Consider the following 20,663-nt stretch of genomic DNA (forward strand, 5'->3'; position numbering starts at 1 on the left):
TGAAGCTGTGCCAGAACATGGGACAGGTTCCATTCTGTGGCGGTGCTTGAGTGTCATTAGAAGGAGACACAGCACCCAGAGTCAGACCAAACAAGAAGAGGAACAGAAGCATGTTGGAGTCTCTGTAACAGGAGCAGGATGAGGGTTGTTGTTGATCGAGAGAGGCTGCTTTCTTATAGAGGCTTCAGAGAGGGGGTCTTCACTGTTGGCACAATATTATTATTAGTCGCTGAACTCGGCGAACACTTTGAGCAACCACACAGTATCTGAACATAAGCCAAAATAAGACTACAAGCTCTAGAGATGCCACATTAAAGCTATAATTAATTAAAATATTTTCTCTAGGTTTTTGTTTTCCTCAAGACCCCCTCCAACTGTCAGGGTTTAGACAAAAAGAGTAGCAGGGGATGGACCCAAGCACAGAGAGACACAGGATTAGAATAATTTGACTGATTTTTATAAACAAACAAAACTTGCAGGGACCAAAATCCAAGGAACAGGCAAAACACAAAACAAACAAGAGGGATACATACATGAAAGCGCAAAGAGCAAAACAGGGAACATACCATTAAATACCTCAGCAGAGCAGGTCACACAACAGATGAACTGACACAAGGGACACACAGGGTTTAAATACACTGGGGAGGTGCAGGTGATTAGACACAGGAGGATTCAATCAGGGGCGGGGCAGACAATCACTTTCTTTCTTTCTTTTTTGAGGTTTATTGGCGGTTGGCAAACAATTATTTGGTGCATTACCGCCACCAACTGGTATGGAGTGTGGATCAGAATGTCTCGTATTTAAAAATTCAAAGAAAAGAAAAAACAAACTAAACTAAAAAATAAAATAAAACAACGGACTCATATTTTCTTAATAATATTTATTAATCAAAGATATTGAAATAATACTTGATAACACTCAGTCTTTGAGTTCTTTTGCAGAATATATCCACTATATCCAACCGTACCTTCATCTTGCCGAGGTCTCCAATCAGCTGCCCTCTTTCCTGCTCATATTTCTGACATTGCACAATAACATGTTCTATTGTTTCCTCTTGCCCACAATAGTCGCATTTTCCTGTTTGGTGTTTACCTATTTTTTGAAGCATACTGTTTAGGCCAGTGTGTCCAAATCTAAGCCTTGATATTACCGTTTCCTCTCTCCTGGTCCTTCCTGCACATCTCATTTCTCCCACTTTCCTCTGAACTTGGTCAAACCATCGTCCTTTCCTGTCTTCTTCCCATTGCTTCTGCCACCTTTTCTTCAACCTCTGTTTAATGATACTTTTTTTTTCTGATTTACTGAAGCTGACTGCAACATTAATGCAGCTATTTTTCGTGGCCTCTTTTGCAGCTTTATCTGCTATTTAATTTCCTTTGACCCCAATATGTGCTGGTACTCATAGGAAGATGACTGTCAGACCCATCATTTGAATTCTGTTTAATGTTTGTTGTATTTCTATAAGGATGTCTGGTCTACTTTCTGAATGGCTGCTCTGTAAGCTGGCTAATGATGAACTTGAATCTGAACAAATGATTGCCCTCAATGGTCTTGGGTCCTCTATCCACTATAGTGCTAACATTATTGCCAGCATTTCCCCCGAGTACACTGATACTCCCTCAGTGATCATTTTACCGATTTTAATATTAAATTCTGGAACAATAAATGCCACTCCTACCTTGTTTCCTAAATTCTTTGATGCATCTGTGAAAACCTATGTAATCACACTCATGCTCTGTGGAGGGTTAAGTGCAATAAAATATAAATGTTTGTGTGACGGTTTTTTTTTTCAGTTGGTTTCTTGTATTATTTTAAATTTCCCTGGCTCTTGTGTCATGTGTTCACTTCACTTCCTGCCTTTGTATGTTGTCCCGCCTGTGTGATTGTCTGCCCCGCCCCTGATTGAATCCTCCTGTGTCTAATCACCTGCACCTCCCCAGTGTATTTAAACCCTGTGTGTCCCTTGTGTCAGTTCATCTGTTGTGTGACCTGCTCTGCTGAGGTATTTAATGGTATGTTCCCTGTTTTGCGCCTTCCTCTTTCATGTATGTATCCCTCTTGTTTGTTTTCTAATTACGTTTTTGGGTTTTGGCCATTCCTTGATTTCCTTGGATTTTGATCGCTGCAAGTTTTGTTTTGGACAGTTTGTTTATTAAAATCACAGTCAAATCTTATTATAATCTCATCTCTCTGCGTTTGGGTCCATCCCCTGCTACTCTTTTTGCCTAAACCCTGACTGCTGGAGGGGGTCTTGAGGAAATTAAAAACAAAAACTTAGAGAAATTATTTATATTGATTATAGCTTTAATGTGACATCTTCAGGCGAGCTTTTGGTCTTATTTCGGCTTATGTTCAGATACTGTGTGGTTGCTGAAAGTGTTTGCCAAGTTCAGCTGACTAATAATAATATTGTGCCAACAGTGAAAACACCCTCTCTGAAGCCTCTATAAGAAAGCAGCCTCTCACCTGTCTCAATCAACTCCAACACAACAACCCTCAACCTGATCCTGTGACAGAGACTCCAACATGCTTCTGTTCCTCTTCTTGTTTGGTCTGGCTCTGGGTGCTGTGTCTCCTTCTAATGACACTCAAGCACTGCTACAGGATGGAACCTGTCCCACGTTCTGGCACAGCTTCAACAGCAGATGCTACAAGTACGTCGCCACAGACATGACCTGGTCTGATGCAGAGTTCTACTGTATCCGAGAGGGAGGAGCCAACCTGGTGTCAATCCACAGTCTGGAGGAACAGAATTTTGTCAAATCCCTGATCAAGAACTTTGACCCTGCTGAGTTGTGGACCTGGATCGGACTCAGTGACATCCACAAAGAAGGAAACTGGATGTGGTCTGATGGGTCTGCAGCCAACTATTTCTTTTGGCATGAAGGAGAACCAAACAACGTTGCAGGAAGTGAGCACTGTGTTCACACAAACTTTGGCTCACAAATGAAATGGAATGATGAACCATGTTCTCATGCATTACATTTTGTTTGTGCATCTCGCACAATTTGTCCTTAGTAACTAAAAAGGTTATGTCTGCTTGAACTCTTGACTTTCCGCCTGTTGCTCTGTTATGCATTAAGCCTGAACAATAAAGATACAAAAGTGTGCACAGAAGTAATTTCATTAATTTTCATGAATCTAATTTCTTTTGACGTCTGATCAATGATCATGTTTAGCAGATCAGACTCCTCACAGAGAAACTTGGGTAGCATTCAACATATAAAGCGCAAGGTCTGATCATTTCACTTGATGCTGAGAAGCTCTTTGATCAGTAGTACTGATGGTCTTGGGGAGGGTTTTATTAGCTGGATTAAGTTGCTATTTTTATCAACCCAAGGCCAGCGTACTCGTTAATGGCATATGATCGTCACAGTTGTTGTTGGGGAGATCAACCCGTCAGTGAGACGCTGTATCCCTTCTGATTTTCATGCTAGTTATTGAACTGAATCCATTAGGAGCCACAGCAGGAACCCAAATAAGATCTATTGTATAAAAAACTGAGCTTAATGCAGATATCTTACTGTTTATTACTATCATGAATCTAGACCAGCTTTAGTGTTAATTAGTCAGTTCTTTGGTTCCTTGTCAGGATGTCAAATTGATTCTGATAATTGGCTGACAAATTGGCTTCTTACATAAACCTGACAGCTGCCAAAAGACGGAGGTATAATATTTCCAAATGAGCCTGTTGTAGTAGACTCACCTATACTGTGTTTGGGTTCAGTGCTGTTGAAATGGAAGAGAGCATTGAAGCAATGAATTTGTGGTACATCAAAAACCAGGAAGAACCAGGAGAAAATACTTTCCCCTCAAAATGTAATTGACGATACAGTTTTGTTTGGGAAGATTTTTAGGTGACTAAGCTTGCCTGATTGAACATAAAACCCACAATACAAATGAATACATTTCCTCTCTGTTGTGCAAAATATAAATGTGATATCAACAGAATTAGCATTACAAGTAAGCAACAAAATGAAAATATTTTACACTACAGATTTTTACCTCTTGTTTGCATTGTTTTCCATATCCGTGCAGTCTCTGTGTGGTAGATATGAGAACAGCACATCTGTTACAAACACAAGTACACTTTCTGCTCAGCAGGAGAATATCTAATTAGGAACACAAACTCAACATTTACTACAAACTCACTAATGGTTATGAAATCTCACTGTGAGGTAGAGCAGCATAAAGTTAATATTAAGTGTAATATACTTAATTTTATTTTTAAATGTAATCACACTCATGCTCTGTGGAGGGTTAAGTGCAGTAAAGTATAAATGTTTTTGTAATATTCTTGTGGGGTTTTTTTATAGTTGGTTTCTTGTATTATTTTAAATTTCCCTGCCTCTTGTGTCATGTGTTCACTTTTGTCATGTGTTGTCCCGCCTGTGTGATTGTCTGCCCCGCCCCTGATTGAATCCTCCTGTGTCTAATCACCTGCACCTCCCCAGTGTATTTAAACCCTGTGTGTCCCTTGTGTCAGTTCATCTGTTGTGTGACCTGCTCTGCTGAGGTATTTAATGGTATGTTCCCTGTTTTGCTCTTTGCGCTTTCATGTATGTATCCCTCTTGTTTGTTTTGTGTTTTGCCTGTTCCTTGTTTTCCTTGGATTTTGATCCCTGCAAGTTTTGTTTCTGACAGTTTGTTTATAAAAATCAGTCAAATTATTCTAATCCTGTGTCTCTCCGTGCTTGGGTCCATCCCCTACTACTCTTTTTGTCTAAACCCTGACAGTTGGAGGGGGTCTTGAGGAAAACAAAAACCGAGAGAAAATATTTTAATTAATTATAGCTTTAATGTGACATCTCTAGAGCTTGTAGTCTTATGTTCAGATACTGTGTGGTTGCTCAAAGTGTTCGCCGAGTTCAGCGACTAATAATAATATTGTGCCAACAGTGAAGACCCCCTCTCTGAAGCCTCTATAAGAAAGCAGCCTGTCTCGATCAACAACAACCCTCATCCTGCTCCTGTGACAGACTCCAACATGCTTCTGTTCCTCTTCTTGTTTGGTCTGGCTCTGGGTGCTGTGTCTCCTTCTAATGACACTCAAGCACTGCTACAGAATGGAACCTGTCCCATGTTCTGGCACAGCTTTAACAGCAGATGCTTCATGTACGTCGCCACAGACATGACCTGGGCTGATGCAGAGATCTACTGTGTCAGAAAGAGAGTCAACCTGGTGTCAATCCACAGTCATGAGGAACAGAATTTTGTCAAATCCCTGATCAAGAACTCTGACCCTGCTGAGAGGAACACCTGGATCGGACTCCGTGACATCCACAAAGAAGGAACATGGATGTGGTCTGATGGGTCCACCGTCAACTTTGTCTATTGGAGCGATGACCAGCCAGACAACTACGACGGAAATGAACACTGTGCCCAGACCAACTTTCCTAGTGAACTGAAATGGAACGACTACCCATGTTCACGTACTTTTCCCTTTGTCTGTGCATCTTGCACAAACTGTCCTTAGTAACTGAGATGTTACATCTGTCTGGTTGAAACTCGTTGCTCTGCTGACATGCATTTTGTCATCTACAATAAAGACACAAATGTTCACTTACATGTGTGTTTGGGTAGACTTTGTTTTACTAACCTTAATTTCGATATTGGATGTTCACACATGTGACTCCTGTGGTTGATCAAACTGAATATTTCCACACCTTTTTGATAATCTCCTAATTATAATAACAAAGCCATACAGTAAAAATGACAGTTTAATCCACATATTTAAACTCTCTATGCATCACTAACCGCTCCAGTTTTAAAGAAATAACATAAGGGCCAGTCAGGTCTTAACTAACTGTCATCTAACGACGGAACCTCAGACTCTCATTAATCTACGCTGCATTTCTTCACAAAATGTGTATTTCACTGAATCCATGAAAAACCTAACTCACTGCAGTAATAGTCATTGAGCCACGCTTCCCACAGGTCCTACAGCACTTGAACAGAAAACCGCTGTTTAACACACAATGTTGGCACCGCATGGCAGCTACAAGAATCTATTTATTGGGGGAAAGCAATGAATGCAACAGGATGACAAAATGAACGAACACAGACTAAAGACTAAACTAAACAGCAGTGGCAGTCAGCTCCTGTCTGATCGTTGCGCAACCCCCATCCGGACAGCTCAACACGGGGAAACGAGAGTCTCTATGGAGCCGGACCTGGAGTAACTGAACCAGAGTAAAACCCACAGTAACAACAACTCAACTTAACACAACTAAAGTTAACTACACAAAGCATTGCACGCGACGGGCACATGTCGCACCAGGGATCAGAGGGGAATGACAAAGCTCGTAAACCAAGCAATTTGGGAACAAGGAAGCAGGAGGTGCTAAGGCCTACCTAACCCTACAGTAGCCAAGGAGGGACATTTCACCACCGGCTACAGTAGACAGTTTTAACGACCCGGTTATGGCAACCCATGCTGAAGAACTTACTTGATCCTTTTAAGTAATTTATTTAAAATGAGTGTAAATTCTGAAGACTAAAGTCAATTCATTTCGGTAAATGTTTTTTGCAGGTATACATGTTAGTGTTGAGATCTTTGCATCTCAAGAGTTATTTTTGTTCACAGTATTAGACAAACCAGCCAAGATTATAAGAGCAATATTCATAAATTCTGTGTATTCTATTTTGAGGTGACACAACTCAATATGAGCTTCAACCTTGTGTCAGTTCATTCTTGAGAAGACAGGTTTGTGGTTTGAAGCTGGAATGTAAAAGTACTTGTAGATCTGTTTTCTGGCCACTTGAGAGCAGCAGAAGAGCAAGTGGGTGAGATGACGCTCTTCTCTTTCCTCTGGTGTCAAATGCTGTAGCGGACAGGAAACCAACAGGAAGGTGTAGTTAGTGTTTTATCGGCCGTAGTCATGACTGTAAAGTTACGGTTTTTGAAAGCAATGTTTAAAACCTGTTTGCAGGTTAAAACAAAAAACACAAAGTTCACATTGCAAGATAGGACACCTATACTGTGTTTGGGTTCAGCGCTGTTGAAATGGAAGAGAGCATCCTCTTGAGTGGAGGAGATGCACTCTTGTTGTTTCACTGAGGGAACTTTAAGCAAAAATAAATCCTGTTCTAAATGAGACAAGTTAATGCTTCATATGTCTTTCAAGGTCAGGCAGAATATGATTAACGTCACAAGTACTTTGTCATACAACTCTATCAATGATTAGTAGGGATTGCTTAATGATAACAATAGTGTTTAATGTGTTTTTGTTGGCTTATGTTCAGATAGTATGTTGTGTACAACTGAAAGTGTTTGCCAAGTGCATTCGACCAATGATATCACACCAACATTACAGACACCCTCTGAAGCATATAAAAGAAAGTGGCCTTTCAACTGTCTCTGCAAGATTCTTGATAACGCGCAACAGTTCACATCACGTTTTAGACGGAGACTCTGACACCAACATGCTGCTGTTCCTCTTCTTGTTTGGTCTGTCTCTGGGTGCTGTGTGTCCTTCTAATGACACTCAAACGCCGCTACAGGATGGAACCTGTCCCACGTTCTGGTACAGCTTCAACAAACGCTGCTACAAGTACGTTGCCACAGACATCACCTGGGCTGAGTCAGAGATCTACTGTGTCAGAAAGGGAGCCAACCTGGTGTCAATCCACAGTCTGGAGGAACAGAATTTTGTCAAATCCCTGATCAAGAACTTTGACCCTGCTGAGGCGCGGACCTGGATCGGACTCAGTGACATCCACAAAGAAAGAACATGGATGTGGTCTGATGAACTCTGAACTCCCGGGTTGTTATATCAACAACCCGGGAGTTGTTGATATAATCGCAGCTCTAAAGGCTATGAGCACTACGTTGTAGACTACCTCAGTACCTCCATGCATGACGATCAAATTCCAATGCTGCATTTGCAAATGGTTGGCTGGGGTTCCCTGCTTGATTTAGGTAGTATGACCTCTCTTGGATGCATGCTTGCATCCTTTCCAAAAAACACCGAACAGCTGAGGTCTGCAGCAGTCTTGCCGATACAGATATTTCACTTTTTGGTAAATCGACCTCTTTTCTCAAGATAACATTTGCTGAGGTCTGCAGCAAGCTTACTGTTGCATATAGATTTTCTATTGTCTGGCTGATGCTTAGCATGGGCGTTGTACTAGACTTGGGGTTGGGTTCCGTTGTTTTGGGGGTTGAAGCTTGGTGCTCTCCGTTTTGGCTTGGTAGCTGAGTGGAGGCATCATACTTTTTAGGTGACTAAGCTTGTCTGAACATGGACCCAGACCATTTTTTGTACAAATAAATATTTTTCCTCTGTTGTGCAAAATATAAATGTGATATTAACAGAATTAGCATTACAAGTAAGTAACAAAATTAAGATATTTTACATTTTTACCTATTGTTTGCATTGTTTTCCATATCCGTGCAGTCTCTGTGTGTTAGATATGAGAACAGCACAACTGTTGCAAACACAAGTACACTTTCTGTTCAGCAGGAGAATATCTGATTAGGAACACAAACTCAACATTTACTACAAACTCACTAATGGTTATGAAATCTCACTGTGAGGTAGAGCAGCATAAAGTTAATAAGTGTAATATACTTAATTTTACTTTTTAAATGTAATCACACTCATGCTCTGTGGAGGGTTAAGTGCAATAAAGTATAAATGTTTGTGTGACGGTCTTTTTTTTTTTCAGTTGGTTTCTTGTATTATCTTAAATTTCCCTGCCTCTTGTGTCATGTGTTCACTTCACTTCCTGCCTTTGCATGTTTTCCCGCCTGTGTGATTGTCTGCCCCGCCCCTGATTGAATCCTCCTGTGTCTAATCACCTGCACCTCCCCAGTGTATTTAAACCCTGTGTGTCCCTTGTGTCGGTTCATCTGTTGTGTGACCTGCTCTGCTGAGGTATTTAATGGTATGTTCCCTGGTTTGTGCTTTCATGTATGTATCCCTCTTGTTTGTGTTCTAATTGTGTTTTTGAGTTTTGGCCATTCCTTGTTTTCCTTGGATTTTGGTCCCTGCAAGTTTTGTTTCTGATAAGTTTTGTTTATAAAAATCAGTCAAATTATTCTAATCCTGTGTCTCTCTGCGTTTGGGTCCATCCCCTGCTACTCTTTTTGTCTAAACCCTGACAGTTGGAGGGGGTCTTGAGGAAAACAAAAACCTAGAGGAAATATTTTAATTAATTATAGCTTTAATGTGACATCTCTAGAGCTTGTAGTCTTATTTTGGCTTATGTTCAGAGACTGTGTGGTTGCTGTAAGTGTTTGCCGAGTTCAGCGACTAATAATATTATTGTGCCAACAGTGAAAACACCCTCTCTGAAGCCTCTATAAGAAAGCAGCCTCTCTCGATCAACTCCAACACAACAACCCTCATCCTGTGACAGACACCAACATGCTTCTGTTCCTCTTCTTGTTTGGTCTGGCTCTGGGTGCTGTGTGTCCTTCTAATGACACTCAAGCACCGCTACAGGATGGCAACTGTCACATGTTCTGGTACAGCTTCAACGGCCGCTGCTTCAAGTACGTCGCCACAGACATGACCTGGGTTGATGCAGAGATCTTCTGTGTCAGAAAGGGAGCCAACCTGGTGTCAATCCACAGTCTGCAGGAACAGAATTTTGTCAAATCCCTGATCAAGAACTTTGACCCTGCTGAGGCGCGGACCTGGATCGGACTCAGTGACATCCACAAAGAAGGAACATGGATGTGGTCTGATGGGTCTTCAGCCAACTTTGTCTATTGGACCACTGGAGAGCCAAACGACCACTCCGGCAACGAAAACTGTGTCCAGACCAACTTTCCTAAAGCGCTGAAATGGAACGATGTTCCATGTTCACGTACTTATCCCTTTGTTTGTGCATCTCGCTACTGGATGTTTCATATGTCTGATTGAACCTGTTCACTCATTGCTCTGCTGACATGCATTTTGGACTCTACAATAAAGACACAAATGTTCACTTGTGTTTGTGTAGACTTTGTTTCACTAACCTTAATGTTGATGTTGGATATTCACATATGTAACTCCTGTGGTTGCTCAAATGGAATATTTCCATACCTTTTTTGAGCTCATAATTATTTTGAAGGTATAATTAAAAATTACATCTTAATCCACATATCCCTGTGCATCACAAACTATTTCGAAGCATTAATTGTAGAGTTCCAGTCAGTTCTGTGGACTCCTTCCTCAGCAATACACTCTCTCCTTCCGCATCAGTGCAGCTGCATTGGTCCCAGCATCTACACTGAAAGCTATGGGCAGCTAGTTCTCAGCAGTCTACGAACGTTGCGTTCACCCGGGAGTTGTCGATATAATCGCAGCTCGAAAGGCTATGAGCACTACGTTGTAGACTACCTCAGTACCTCCATGCATGACGATCAAATTCCAATGCTGCATTTGCAAATGGTTGGCTGGGGTTCCCTGCTTGATTTAGGTAGTATGACCTCTCTTGGATGCATGCTTGCATCCTTTCCAAAAAACACCGAACAGCTGAGGTCTGCAGCAGTCTTGCCGATACAGATATTTCACTTTTTGGTAAATCGACCTCTTTTCTCAAGATAACATTTGCTGAGGTCTGCAGCAAGCTTACTGTTGCATATAGATTTTCTATTGTCTGGCTGATGCTTAGCATGGGCGTTGTACTAGACTTGGGGTTGGGTTCCGTTGTTTTGGGGGTTGAAGCTTGGTGCTCTCCGTTTTGGCTTGGTAGCTGAGTGGAGGCATCATACTTTTTAGGTGACTAAGCTTGTCTGAACATGGACCCAGACCATTTTTTGTACAAATAAATATTTTTCCTCTGTTGTGCAAAATATAAATGTGATATTAACAGAATTAGCATTACAAGTAAGTAACAAAATTAAGATATTTTACATTTTTACCTATTGTTTGCATTGTTTTCCATATCCGTGCAGTCTCTGTGTGTTAGATATGAGAACAGCACAACTGTTGCAAACACAAGTACACTTTCTGTTCAGCAGGAGAATATCTGATTAGGAACACAAACTCAACATTTACTACAAACTCACTAATGGTTATGAAATCTCACTGTGAGGTAGAGCAGCATAAAGTTAATAAGTGTAATATACTTAATTTTACTTTTTAAATGTAATCACACTCATGCTCTGTGGAGGGTTAAGTGCAATAAAGTATAAATGTTTGTGTGACGGTCTTTTTTTTTTTCAGTTGGTTTCTTGTATTATCTTAAATTTCCCTGCCTCTTGTGTCATGTGTTCACTTCACTTCCTGCCTTTGCATGTTTTCCCGCCTGTGTGATTGTCTGCCCCGCCCCTGATTGAATCCTCCTGTGTCTAATCACCTGCACCTCCCCAGTGTATTTAAACCCTGTGTGTCCCTTGTGTCGGTTCATCTGTTGTGTGACCTGCTCTGCTGAGGTATTTAATGGTATGTTCCCTGGTTTGTGCTTTCATGTATGTATCCCTCTTGTTTGTGTTCTAATTGTGTTTTTGAGTTTTGGCCATTCCTTGTTTTCCTTGGATTTTGGTCCCTGCAAGTTTTGTTTCTGATAAGTTTTGTTTATAAAAATCAGTCAAATTATTCTAATCCTGTGTCTCTCTGCGTTTGGGTCCATCCCCTGCTACTCTTTTTGTCTAAACCCTGACAGTTGGAGGGGGTCTTGAGGAAAACAAAAACCTAGAGGAAATATTTTAATTAATTATAGCTTTAATGTGACATCTCTAGAGCTTGTAGTCTTATTTTGGCTTATGTTCAGAGACTGTGTGGTTGCTGTAAGTGTTTGCCGAGTTCAGCGACTAATAATATTATTGTGCCAACAGTGAAAACACCCTCTCTGAAGCCTCTATAAGAAAGCAGCCTCTCTCGATCAACTCCAACACAACAACCCTCATCCTGTGACAGACACCAACATGCTTCTGTTCCTCTTCTTGTTTGGTCTGGCTCTGGGTGCTGTGTGTCCTTCTAATGACACTCAAGCACCGCTACAGGATGGCAACTGTCACATGTTCTGGTACAGCTTCAACGGCCGCTGCTTCAAGTACGTCGCCACAGACATGACCTGGGTTGATGCAGAGATCTTCTGTGTCAGAAAGGGAGCCAACCTGGTGTCAATCCACAGTCTGCAGGAACAGAATTTTGTCAAATCCCTGATCAAGAACTTTGACCCTGCTGAGGCGCGGACCTGGATCGGACTCAGTGACATCCACAAAGAAGGAACATGGATGTGGTCTGATGGGTCTTCAGCCAACTTTGTCTATTGGACCACTGGAGAGCCAAACGACCACTCCGGCAACGAAAACTGTGTCCAGACCAACTTTCCTAAAGCGCTGAAATGGAACGATGTTCCATGTTCACGTACTTATCCCTTTGTTTGTGCATCTCGCTACTGGATGTTTCATATGTCTGATTGAACCTGTTCACTCATTGCTCTGCTGACATGCATTTTGGACTCTACAATAAAGACACAAATGTTCACTTGTGTTTGTGTAGACTTTGTTTCACTAACCTTAATGTTGATGTTGGATATTCACATATGTAACTCCTGTGGTTGCTCAAATGGAATATTTCCATACCTTTTTTGAGCTCATAATTATTTTGAAGGTATAATTAAAAATTACATCTTAATCCACATATCCCTGTGCATCACAAACTATTTCGAAGCATTAATTGTAGAGTTCCAGTCAGTTCTGTGGACTCCTTCCTCAGCAATACACTCTCTCCTTCCGCATCAGTGCAGCTGCATTGGTCCCAGCATCTACACTGAAAGCTATGGGCAGCTAGTTCTCAGCAGTCTACGAACGTTGCGTTCACCCGGGAGTTGTCGATATAATCGCAGCTCGAAAGGCTATGAGCACTACCCTGTAGACTACTTTAGTACCGCCATGCATGATAATCAAATATCAATGCTGCATTTGCAAATGGTTGGCTGGGGTTCCCTGGTCTTGAGGAAATTAAAAACAAAAACTTAGAGAAATTATTTCTTATAGCTTCAGGTGAGCTTTTGGTCGTATTTCGGCTTATGTTCAGATACTGTGTTCGCCAAGTTCAGCGACTATTAATGATATTGTGCCAACAGTGAAAACGCCCACTGTGATGTCCAAATGAGAAAAAAATATATGATCATCACAGTTCTTATTGGGGAAATCAACACGTCGGTGAGACGATGTATCCCTCCTGATTTTACATCAGCTTACAGAGCAGCCATTCAGAAAGTAGACCAGACATCCTTATAGAAATACAACAAACATTAAACAGAATTCAAATGATGGGTCTGACAGTCATCTTCCTATGGGTACCAGCACATATTGGGGTCAAAGGAAAAGAAATGGCAGATAAAGCTGCAAAAGAGGCCACGAAAAATAGCTGCACTAATGTTGCAGTCAGCTTCAGTAAATCAGAAACAAAAAGTATCATTAAACAGAGGTTGAAGGAAAGGTGGCAGAAGCAATGGGAAGAAGACAGGAAAGGACGATGGTTTGACCGAGTTCAGAGGAAAGTGGGAGAAATGAGATGTGCAGGAAGGACCAGGAGAGAGGAAACGGTAATATCAAGGCTTAGATTTGGACACACTGGCCTAAACAGTATGCTTCAAAAAATAGGTAAACACGAAACAGGAAAATGCGACTATTGTGGGCAAGAGGAAACAATAGAACATGTTATTGTGCAATGTCAGAAATATGAGCAGGAAAGAGGGCAGCTGATTGGAGACCTCGGCAAGATGAAGGTACGGTTGGATATAGTGGATATATTCTGCAAAAGAACTCAAAAGGTGAGTGTGATCGAGTATTATTTCAATATCTTTGATTAATAAATATTATTAAGAAAATATGAGCCTGTTGTTTTATTTTATTTTTTAGTTTAGTTTGTTTTTTCTTTTCTTTGAATTTTTAAATACGAGACATTCTGATCCACACTCCATACCAGTTGGTGGCGGTAATGCACCAAATAATTGTTTGCCAACCGCCAATAAACCTAAAAAAAGAAAGAAAGAACGTGATTGTCTGCCCCGCCCCTGATTGAATCCTCCTGTGTCTAATCACCTGCACCTCCCCAGTGTATTTAAACCCTGTGTGTCCCTTGTGTCAGTTCATCTGTTGTGTGACCTGCTCTGCTGAGGTATTTAATGGTATGTTCCCTGTTTTGCTCTTTGCGCTTTCATGTATGTATCCCTCTTGTTTGTTTTGTGTTTTGCCTGTTCCTTGTTTTCCTTGGATTTTGGTCCCTGCAAGTTTTGTTTCTGACAGTGTGTTTATAAAAATCAGTCAAATTATTCTAATCCTGTGTCTCTCTGTGCTTGGGTCCATCCCCTGCTACTCTTTTTGTCTAAACCCTGACAGTTGGAGGGGGTCTTGAGGAAAACAAAAACCTAGAGGAAATATTTTAATTAATTATAGCTTTAATGTGACATCTCTAGAGCTTGTAGTCTTATTTTGGCTTATGTTTAGATACTGTGTGGTTGCTCAAAGTGTTCGCCGAGTTCAGCGACTAATAATAATATTGTGCCAACAGTGAAGACCCCCTCTCTGAAGCCTCTATAAGAAAGCAGCCTGTCTCGATCAACAACAACCCTCATCCTGCTCCTGTTACAGAGACTCCAACATGCTTCTGTTCCTCTTCTTGTTTGGTCTGGCTCTGGGTGCTGTGTGTCCTTCTAATGACACTCAAGCACCGCTACAGAATGGAACCTGTCCCACGTTCTGGCACAGCTTCAACAGCAGATGCTTCAAGTACATCGCCACACAGATGACCTGGGCTGATGCAGAGTTCTACTGTGTCAGAAAGGGAGTCAACCTGGTGTCAATCCACAGTCAGGAGGAACAGAATTTTGTCAAATCCCTGATCAAGAACTCTGACCCTGCTGAGAGGAACACCTGGATCGGACTCCGTGACATCCACAAAGAAGGAACATGGATGTGGTCTGATGGGTCCACCGTCAACTTTGTCTATTGGAGCGATGACCAGCCAGACAACTACGACGGAAATGAACACTGTGCCCAGACCAACTTTCCTAGTGAACTGAAATGGAACGACTACCCATGTTCACGTACTTTTCCCTTTGTCTGTGCATCTTGCACAAACTGTCCTTAGTAACTGAGATGTTACATCTGTCTGGTTGAAACTCGTTGCTCTGCTGACATGCATTTTGTCATCTACAATAAAGACACAAATGTTCACTTGCATGTGTGTTTGGGTAGACTTTGTTTTACTAACCTTAATTTCGATATTGGATGTTCACACATGTGACTCCTGTGGTTGATCAAACTGAATACTTCCACACCTTTTTGATAATCTCCTAATTATAATAATGCAGCCATACAGTAAAAATGACAGTTTAATCCACATATTTAAACTCTCTATGCATCACTAACCGCTCCAGTTTTAAAGAAATAACATAAGGGCCAGTCAGGTCTTAACTAACTGCCATCTAATGATGGAACCTCAGACTCTCATAAATCTACGCTGCATTTCTTCACAAGAAAATGTGTATTTCACTGAATCCATGAAAAACCTAATTCACTGCAGTAATAAGAGTCGTTGAGCCACGCTTCCCACAGGTCCTACAGCACTTGGACAAACAAAACAGCTGTTCAACACACAATATTCTACTAATGTTCAAGAATCTACTATTTATTGGGGGAAAGCAATGAGCGCCACAGAGATAACAAAGTGAACCAACCAACTAAAGACTAAACAAGACTGCAGTGGCAGTCAGCTCCTGTCTGATCGTTGCGCAACCCCCATCCGGACAGCTCAACATGGGGAAGCGAGAGTCTCTATGGAGCCGGACCTGGAGTAACTGAACCAGAGTAAAACCCACAGTAACAACTCAACTTAACACAACTAAAGTTAACTACACAAAGCATTGCATGTGACGGGCACAACATGTCTCACCAGGAATCAGAGGGGAATGACAAAGCTCGTAAACCAAACAATTTGGGAACAAGGAAGCAGGAGGTGCTAAGGCCTACCTAACCCTACAGTAGCCAAGGAGGGACATTTCACTACCGGCTACAGTAGACAGTTTTAAGGACCCGGTTATGGCAACCCATGCTGAAGAACTTACTTGATCCGTTTAAGTAATTTATTTAAAATGAGAGTAAATTCTGAAGACTAAAGAAGCCAGTTTATTTTGGTAAATGTTTTTTGCAGCTATACATGTTAGTGTTGAGATTTTTCCATCTCAAGAGTTATTTTTGTTCACAGTATGAGACAAACCAGCCAAGATTATGAGAGTAATATTCATAAGTTCTGTGTATTCTATTTTGAGGTGACAACTTAATATGAGCTTCAACATTGTGTCAGTTCATTCTTGAGAAGTTTGTGGTTTGAAGTTGGAATGTAAAAGTACTTGTAGATCTGTTTTCTGGCCACTTGAGAGCAGCAGAAGAGCAAGTGGGTGAGATGACGCTCTTCTCTTTCCTCTGGTGTCAAATGCTGTAGCGGACAGGAAACCAACAGGAAGGTGCAGTTAGTGTTTTATCGGCCGTAGTCATGACTGTAAAGTTAAGTTTTTTTTAAAGCAATGTTTAAAACCTGTTTGCATGTTAAAACAAAAAACACAAAGTTCACAATGCAAGATAGGACACATTGTAGGATTTGTACTATTGTAATATTGATGAAGTGTAAATATATGCCCATGTTTGGTATTTTATTTATCAGTCAGAAAGCAATACGTCTCCCCTCGTGTCCCCTCAACCTTCTGACAGCTGAAGCCACGTGTCTTTTCTAAAGCAGCGTTTTACTATGTCAACATTTGACTGAAATGAATAACTTATTTTTATGTGACACCTCCAGGTGAGCTTGTTCTCTTTCTTTGGCTTATGTTCAGATACTGTGTAGATGTGTACAAGGGAAAGTGTTGACCAAGTGCGTTTGTTTTTCCATCCAGTCTATTAGATAACTGTGGGAACAGCACAACTGTTGCAATCACAACAGTGTGAATATCTAATCATGTCGACAAAACTCAACATTTTCTCCACACTAATGAATTCACACTATTGTGAGATATAGCAGCATAATGTTCATATTATGTTTATGGGTAACAGAAGCAGCTGGAAGGAAAGGAGCAGTAAACACTCAAATATGTATTCACCTTTTAAATATTGTCCCACTGAAGCTCTGTGGAGCGTAAAGTGCAAAAAAGTGTAAAAGAAGTGTTTGTCATCATTTCATTAATAAAACTCACGTACAGCTCTTTACCTCAGATGGTCTTTATCGGGGAGGAAATTAAAATAATAACCTTGAGAAATCATTTGAATAAATTATGATTTTTACGTGACATCTCCAGGTGAGCTTGTGGTCTTATTTCGGCTTATCTTCAGATACTGTGTGGTTGCTGAAAGTGTTCGCCAACTTCAACTGACCAATAATATTGTGCCAACAGTGAAAACACCCTCTCTGAAGCCTTTATAAGAGAGCAGCCTGTCACCTGTCTCGATCACATCCAACGGTGCAGATCAACTCCAACCAACACAACAACCCTCATCCTGCTCCTGTGACAGAGAGACACCAACATGCTGCTGTTCCTCTTCTTGTTTGGTCTAGCTCTGGGTGCTGTGTCTCCTTCTGATGACCATCAAGTGAAGCTAGAGAGGGGCAACTGTCCCATGTTCTGGTACAGCTTCAACAACCGCTGCTACAAGTACGTCGCCACACGGGTGACCTGGGCTGATGCAGAGATCTACTGTGTGTCACAAGGAGCCAACCTGGTGGCAATCCACAGTCAGGAGGAACAGAATTTTGTCAAATCCCTGACCGAGAACTTTGACCCCTTTGAGGGATTTACCTGGATCGGACTCAGTGACATTTACAAAGAAGGAACATGGATGTGGTCTGATGGGTCTGCTGTCAACTTTGTCTATTGGAGCACTGGAGAGCCAAACAACGCCTACGGAACCGAACACTGTGTCCACATCAACTATAGTGAACAGCTGAAATGGAACGACAACACATGTTCACGTACTTATCCCTTTGTTTGTGCATCTCGCAACTGAGATGTTACATATGTCAGATTGAACCTGTTCTCTTGTTGCTCAGCTGACATGCATTTTGGCCTCTACAATAAAGACACAAATGTTCACTTGTATGTGTGTTTGTGTAGACTTTGTTTCACTAACCTTCATTTTGATGTTGGATATTCACACATGTAACTCCTGTGGTTGATCAAACAGAATATCCCCACACCTTTTTGATTACCTCCTAATTATGTTTATTAAATGCCACATACAGTAACAATTACATCTTTATCCACATATTTCAACTCTCTATGCATCACCAACCACTACAATTTTATAACAATAATTGTTAAGGTCCAGTCAGTTCTTACCTAACTGTCATCTAATGACGGCACCTCAGACTCTCATAAATCTACGCTGCATTTCTTCACAAGTAAATGTGTATTATTTCACTGGATACATGAAAAACCTAACTCACTGCAGTAATAAGAGTCATTTAGGGGTTTTCCAATGAAAAGCTAGGAGCCAAAATAAAAGGACTTTGTCCAAAGAGCGAACTAAATCTTTCTTTGAGTTATTGCTTGTCTTTGTTTTCATTTTTGATTCCAGATACATTTTTTATCAAAACACTCCACACATCTTTCTCATTGGACTTTGATGTTTTTGTTACAATAGATCATTTTACTATAAATAATATAGACACATTCACTCTTCAGAGGTGAATGTTACATGACCCTGCAGCATATAGACTGTAGAGTTGTGATAAAGACCCACTTTTAAACAGAAACCATCTTCTGAGCAGCTGTATCCTTGTCTCTGCATTAAAACACTTAAGACAGACTCTTATCCTTTGTCACCAATACTTCCCTGAATCTAAATGAATGTGACTACGGGCCGCGGCAAGGCCCGGATTTAGTTTACAATTTGTAGAGTACACTGACCCTTCAATACTGGCTCAAACCAACTAAAAGCCCACAGATCCTCTATTGGAACATGTGGCAGTAAATAATGGACTGAGAGAGGATTCCCTTAAGACTACAAAGTTTATTATATCAAATACTTTAAACAAGGTATTAAAAACACAATCTAATAGATCCAAGACAGTAAAAGGTATATATCCAACATACTTTGTGCCACAAATTACAGTAAAAGAGGAGCGTGCTACAGGATGAATTGTCGTAGCCGCAGAGGGGAAGTAATACTGGAACAGAGTACTACACACACACACACACACACGCACACGCACACACACACACTCAAATATATGCATGTGGTGTGTGCACATCATTTATAGTTAATTCGTAGTCATGGCAGAGATTGCTGGAACATAAGCATTAAAGATGCAAAATGCTTTGCAAGATTTGCTGGATCATGAGTACAGAAAGTCTTCTTGCAGCTCAGCGGCTGAATATGTTTTGTGAAAATGCTGAAGCAGAGCACAGATGAAGAGACACAGGCTGCATCTTACACTGTTATGTGGATGTTACAGTATAGAAGTCTAGGCAATGTTTTTCCATTCTGATATTTTATTATTGATCAGTCACAAAGCAATACGTCTCCCCTCGTGTCCCCTCAACCTTCTGACAGCTGAAGCCACGTGTCTTTTCTAAAGCAGCGTTTTACTATGTCAACATTGAACTGAAATTAATAAATGATAGGTTGTATGTGACATCTCCGGATGAACTTGTTGTCTTTCTTTGGCTTATGTTCAGATAGTGTGTAGATGTGTACAAGGGAAAGTGTTGACCAAGTGCATTTGACCACTGATATCACAACAGAGCAGACATCCTCTGTGAAGCATATCAAATAAGGTTGAGTTGCCTTCAACATACAAACATTCATAAAGCACATGGTCTTATCATATCACTTGATGCTGAGATGACCTTTGATGAAATATAGAACTTGTTTAGTATCATTCTGATCTTGGGGAGTGCTTCAGTATGGTTTTCTTGTGTTTCTCTGTCCCTCTCCTGCCGTGTCCCCTGTTGGTCTATCTGTGTTTGTGCGTGTTGTTCCTGTGTTGTAGTGTATTAAAGAAAAAATATTAAATTAGAAAATAGCTATAACTTTGTGATTCTTTTTAGGCCAGGATAGAAGGCTTTGCAGGCCCTGACGGCCCACCACTGGACAAAGCAAACAGCCCAGATTAATGATATAAACCTCACAGTTGCCAAAAGACAGAGGATGTTTAAACATATCCAGGTGAGCTTGTGGTCTTTTTTGGCTCATGATCAGTATCTAGTGAAAGGGCAAAGGGCACATTGTATAATAGGTCCCTGGCATTTCTTTCTATTACATAGCAGAAGTGGAGTTGCCTGTATCATAATATAGTGAATGAGGGATAGTGTATAATATTTGTTCTTCCACCTCTCTGTTATAGCTCAGGACTATTTGTTTTGATACTTTCATAATGTTGATAAGCATTGTTTTGACTCAAACATAAATAATGAAACACTAGAGCTGTACTTATTGTGCCAGAGTTCTGTCAATGAATCCTTATTTCCATGTCTGTTCCAGACTCTGTGCAATAATTAATATTGGAAAAGCAGCTGTTGCACCACAAGAGCACTTCCTGTCCAGCATGAGGATATCTAATTATGTGGACACAACTGATCATTTACTTCATTTACACTCACATAAAGAAATCACACTATTGTGAGTTTGAGCAGCATAACGTTTTTATGTAGTGTATGTGTAACAGAGGCAGCAGGCAGGACTGGAGCAGTGAACACTCAACCAAACTTTTTACATTTTTGT

General features: G+C 40.9%; 3 protein-coding genes across 3 annotated transcripts; all 3 read left to right on the forward strand.

Annotated features, from left to right (window-relative positions):
* Positions 1-11,861: 11,861 nt before the first annotated feature.
* On the forward strand, positions 11,862-12,362 carry LOC306708441 (galactose-specific lectin nattectin-like; the record flags this gene model as incomplete). Its single annotated transcript, XM_079176279.1, has 1 exon — positions 11,862-12,362. One exon carries the CDS (start codon positions 11,862-11,864, stop codon positions 12,360-12,362), a length of 501 nt encoding a protein of 166 aa, XP_079032405.1.
* A 2,188-nt stretch (positions 12,363-14,550) lies between these two features.
* Positions 14,551-15,748, forward strand: LOC306708443 (galactose-specific lectin nattectin-like; the record flags this gene model as incomplete). Its single annotated transcript, XM_079176281.1, has 2 exons — positions 14,551-14,995; positions 15,702-15,748. The coding sequence occupies 2 exons, from the start codon at positions 14,551-14,553 to the stop codon at positions 15,746-15,748; spliced, it is 492 nt and encodes a 163-aa protein (XP_079032407.1).
* Positions 15,749-17,399: 1,651 nt separating this feature from the next.
* On the forward strand, positions 17,400-18,035 carry LOC306708731 (lactose-binding lectin l-2-like). Its single transcript, XM_079176651.1, has one exon. It carries the CDS (start codon positions 17,466-17,468, stop codon positions 17,943-17,945), a length of 480 nt encoding a protein of 159 aa, XP_079032777.1. The 5' UTR covers positions 17,400-17,465; the 3' UTR covers positions 17,946-18,035.
* Positions 18,036-20,663: the final 2,628 nt, after the last annotated feature.

The sequence above is a fragment of the Pholis gunnellus genome (assembly GCF_910591455.1).
Source record: "Pholis gunnellus genome assembly, chromosome: 16".
NCBI lineage: Eukaryota > Metazoa > Chordata > Actinopteri > Perciformes > Pholidae > Pholis > Pholis gunnellus.

What these genes read in the sequence shown, in the direction of transcription:
- LOC306708731 (XM_079176651.1), top strand. Translation starts at nt 17,466, where the DNA reads ATGCTGCTGTTCCTCTTCTTGTTTGGTCTAGCTCTGGGTGCTGTGTCT.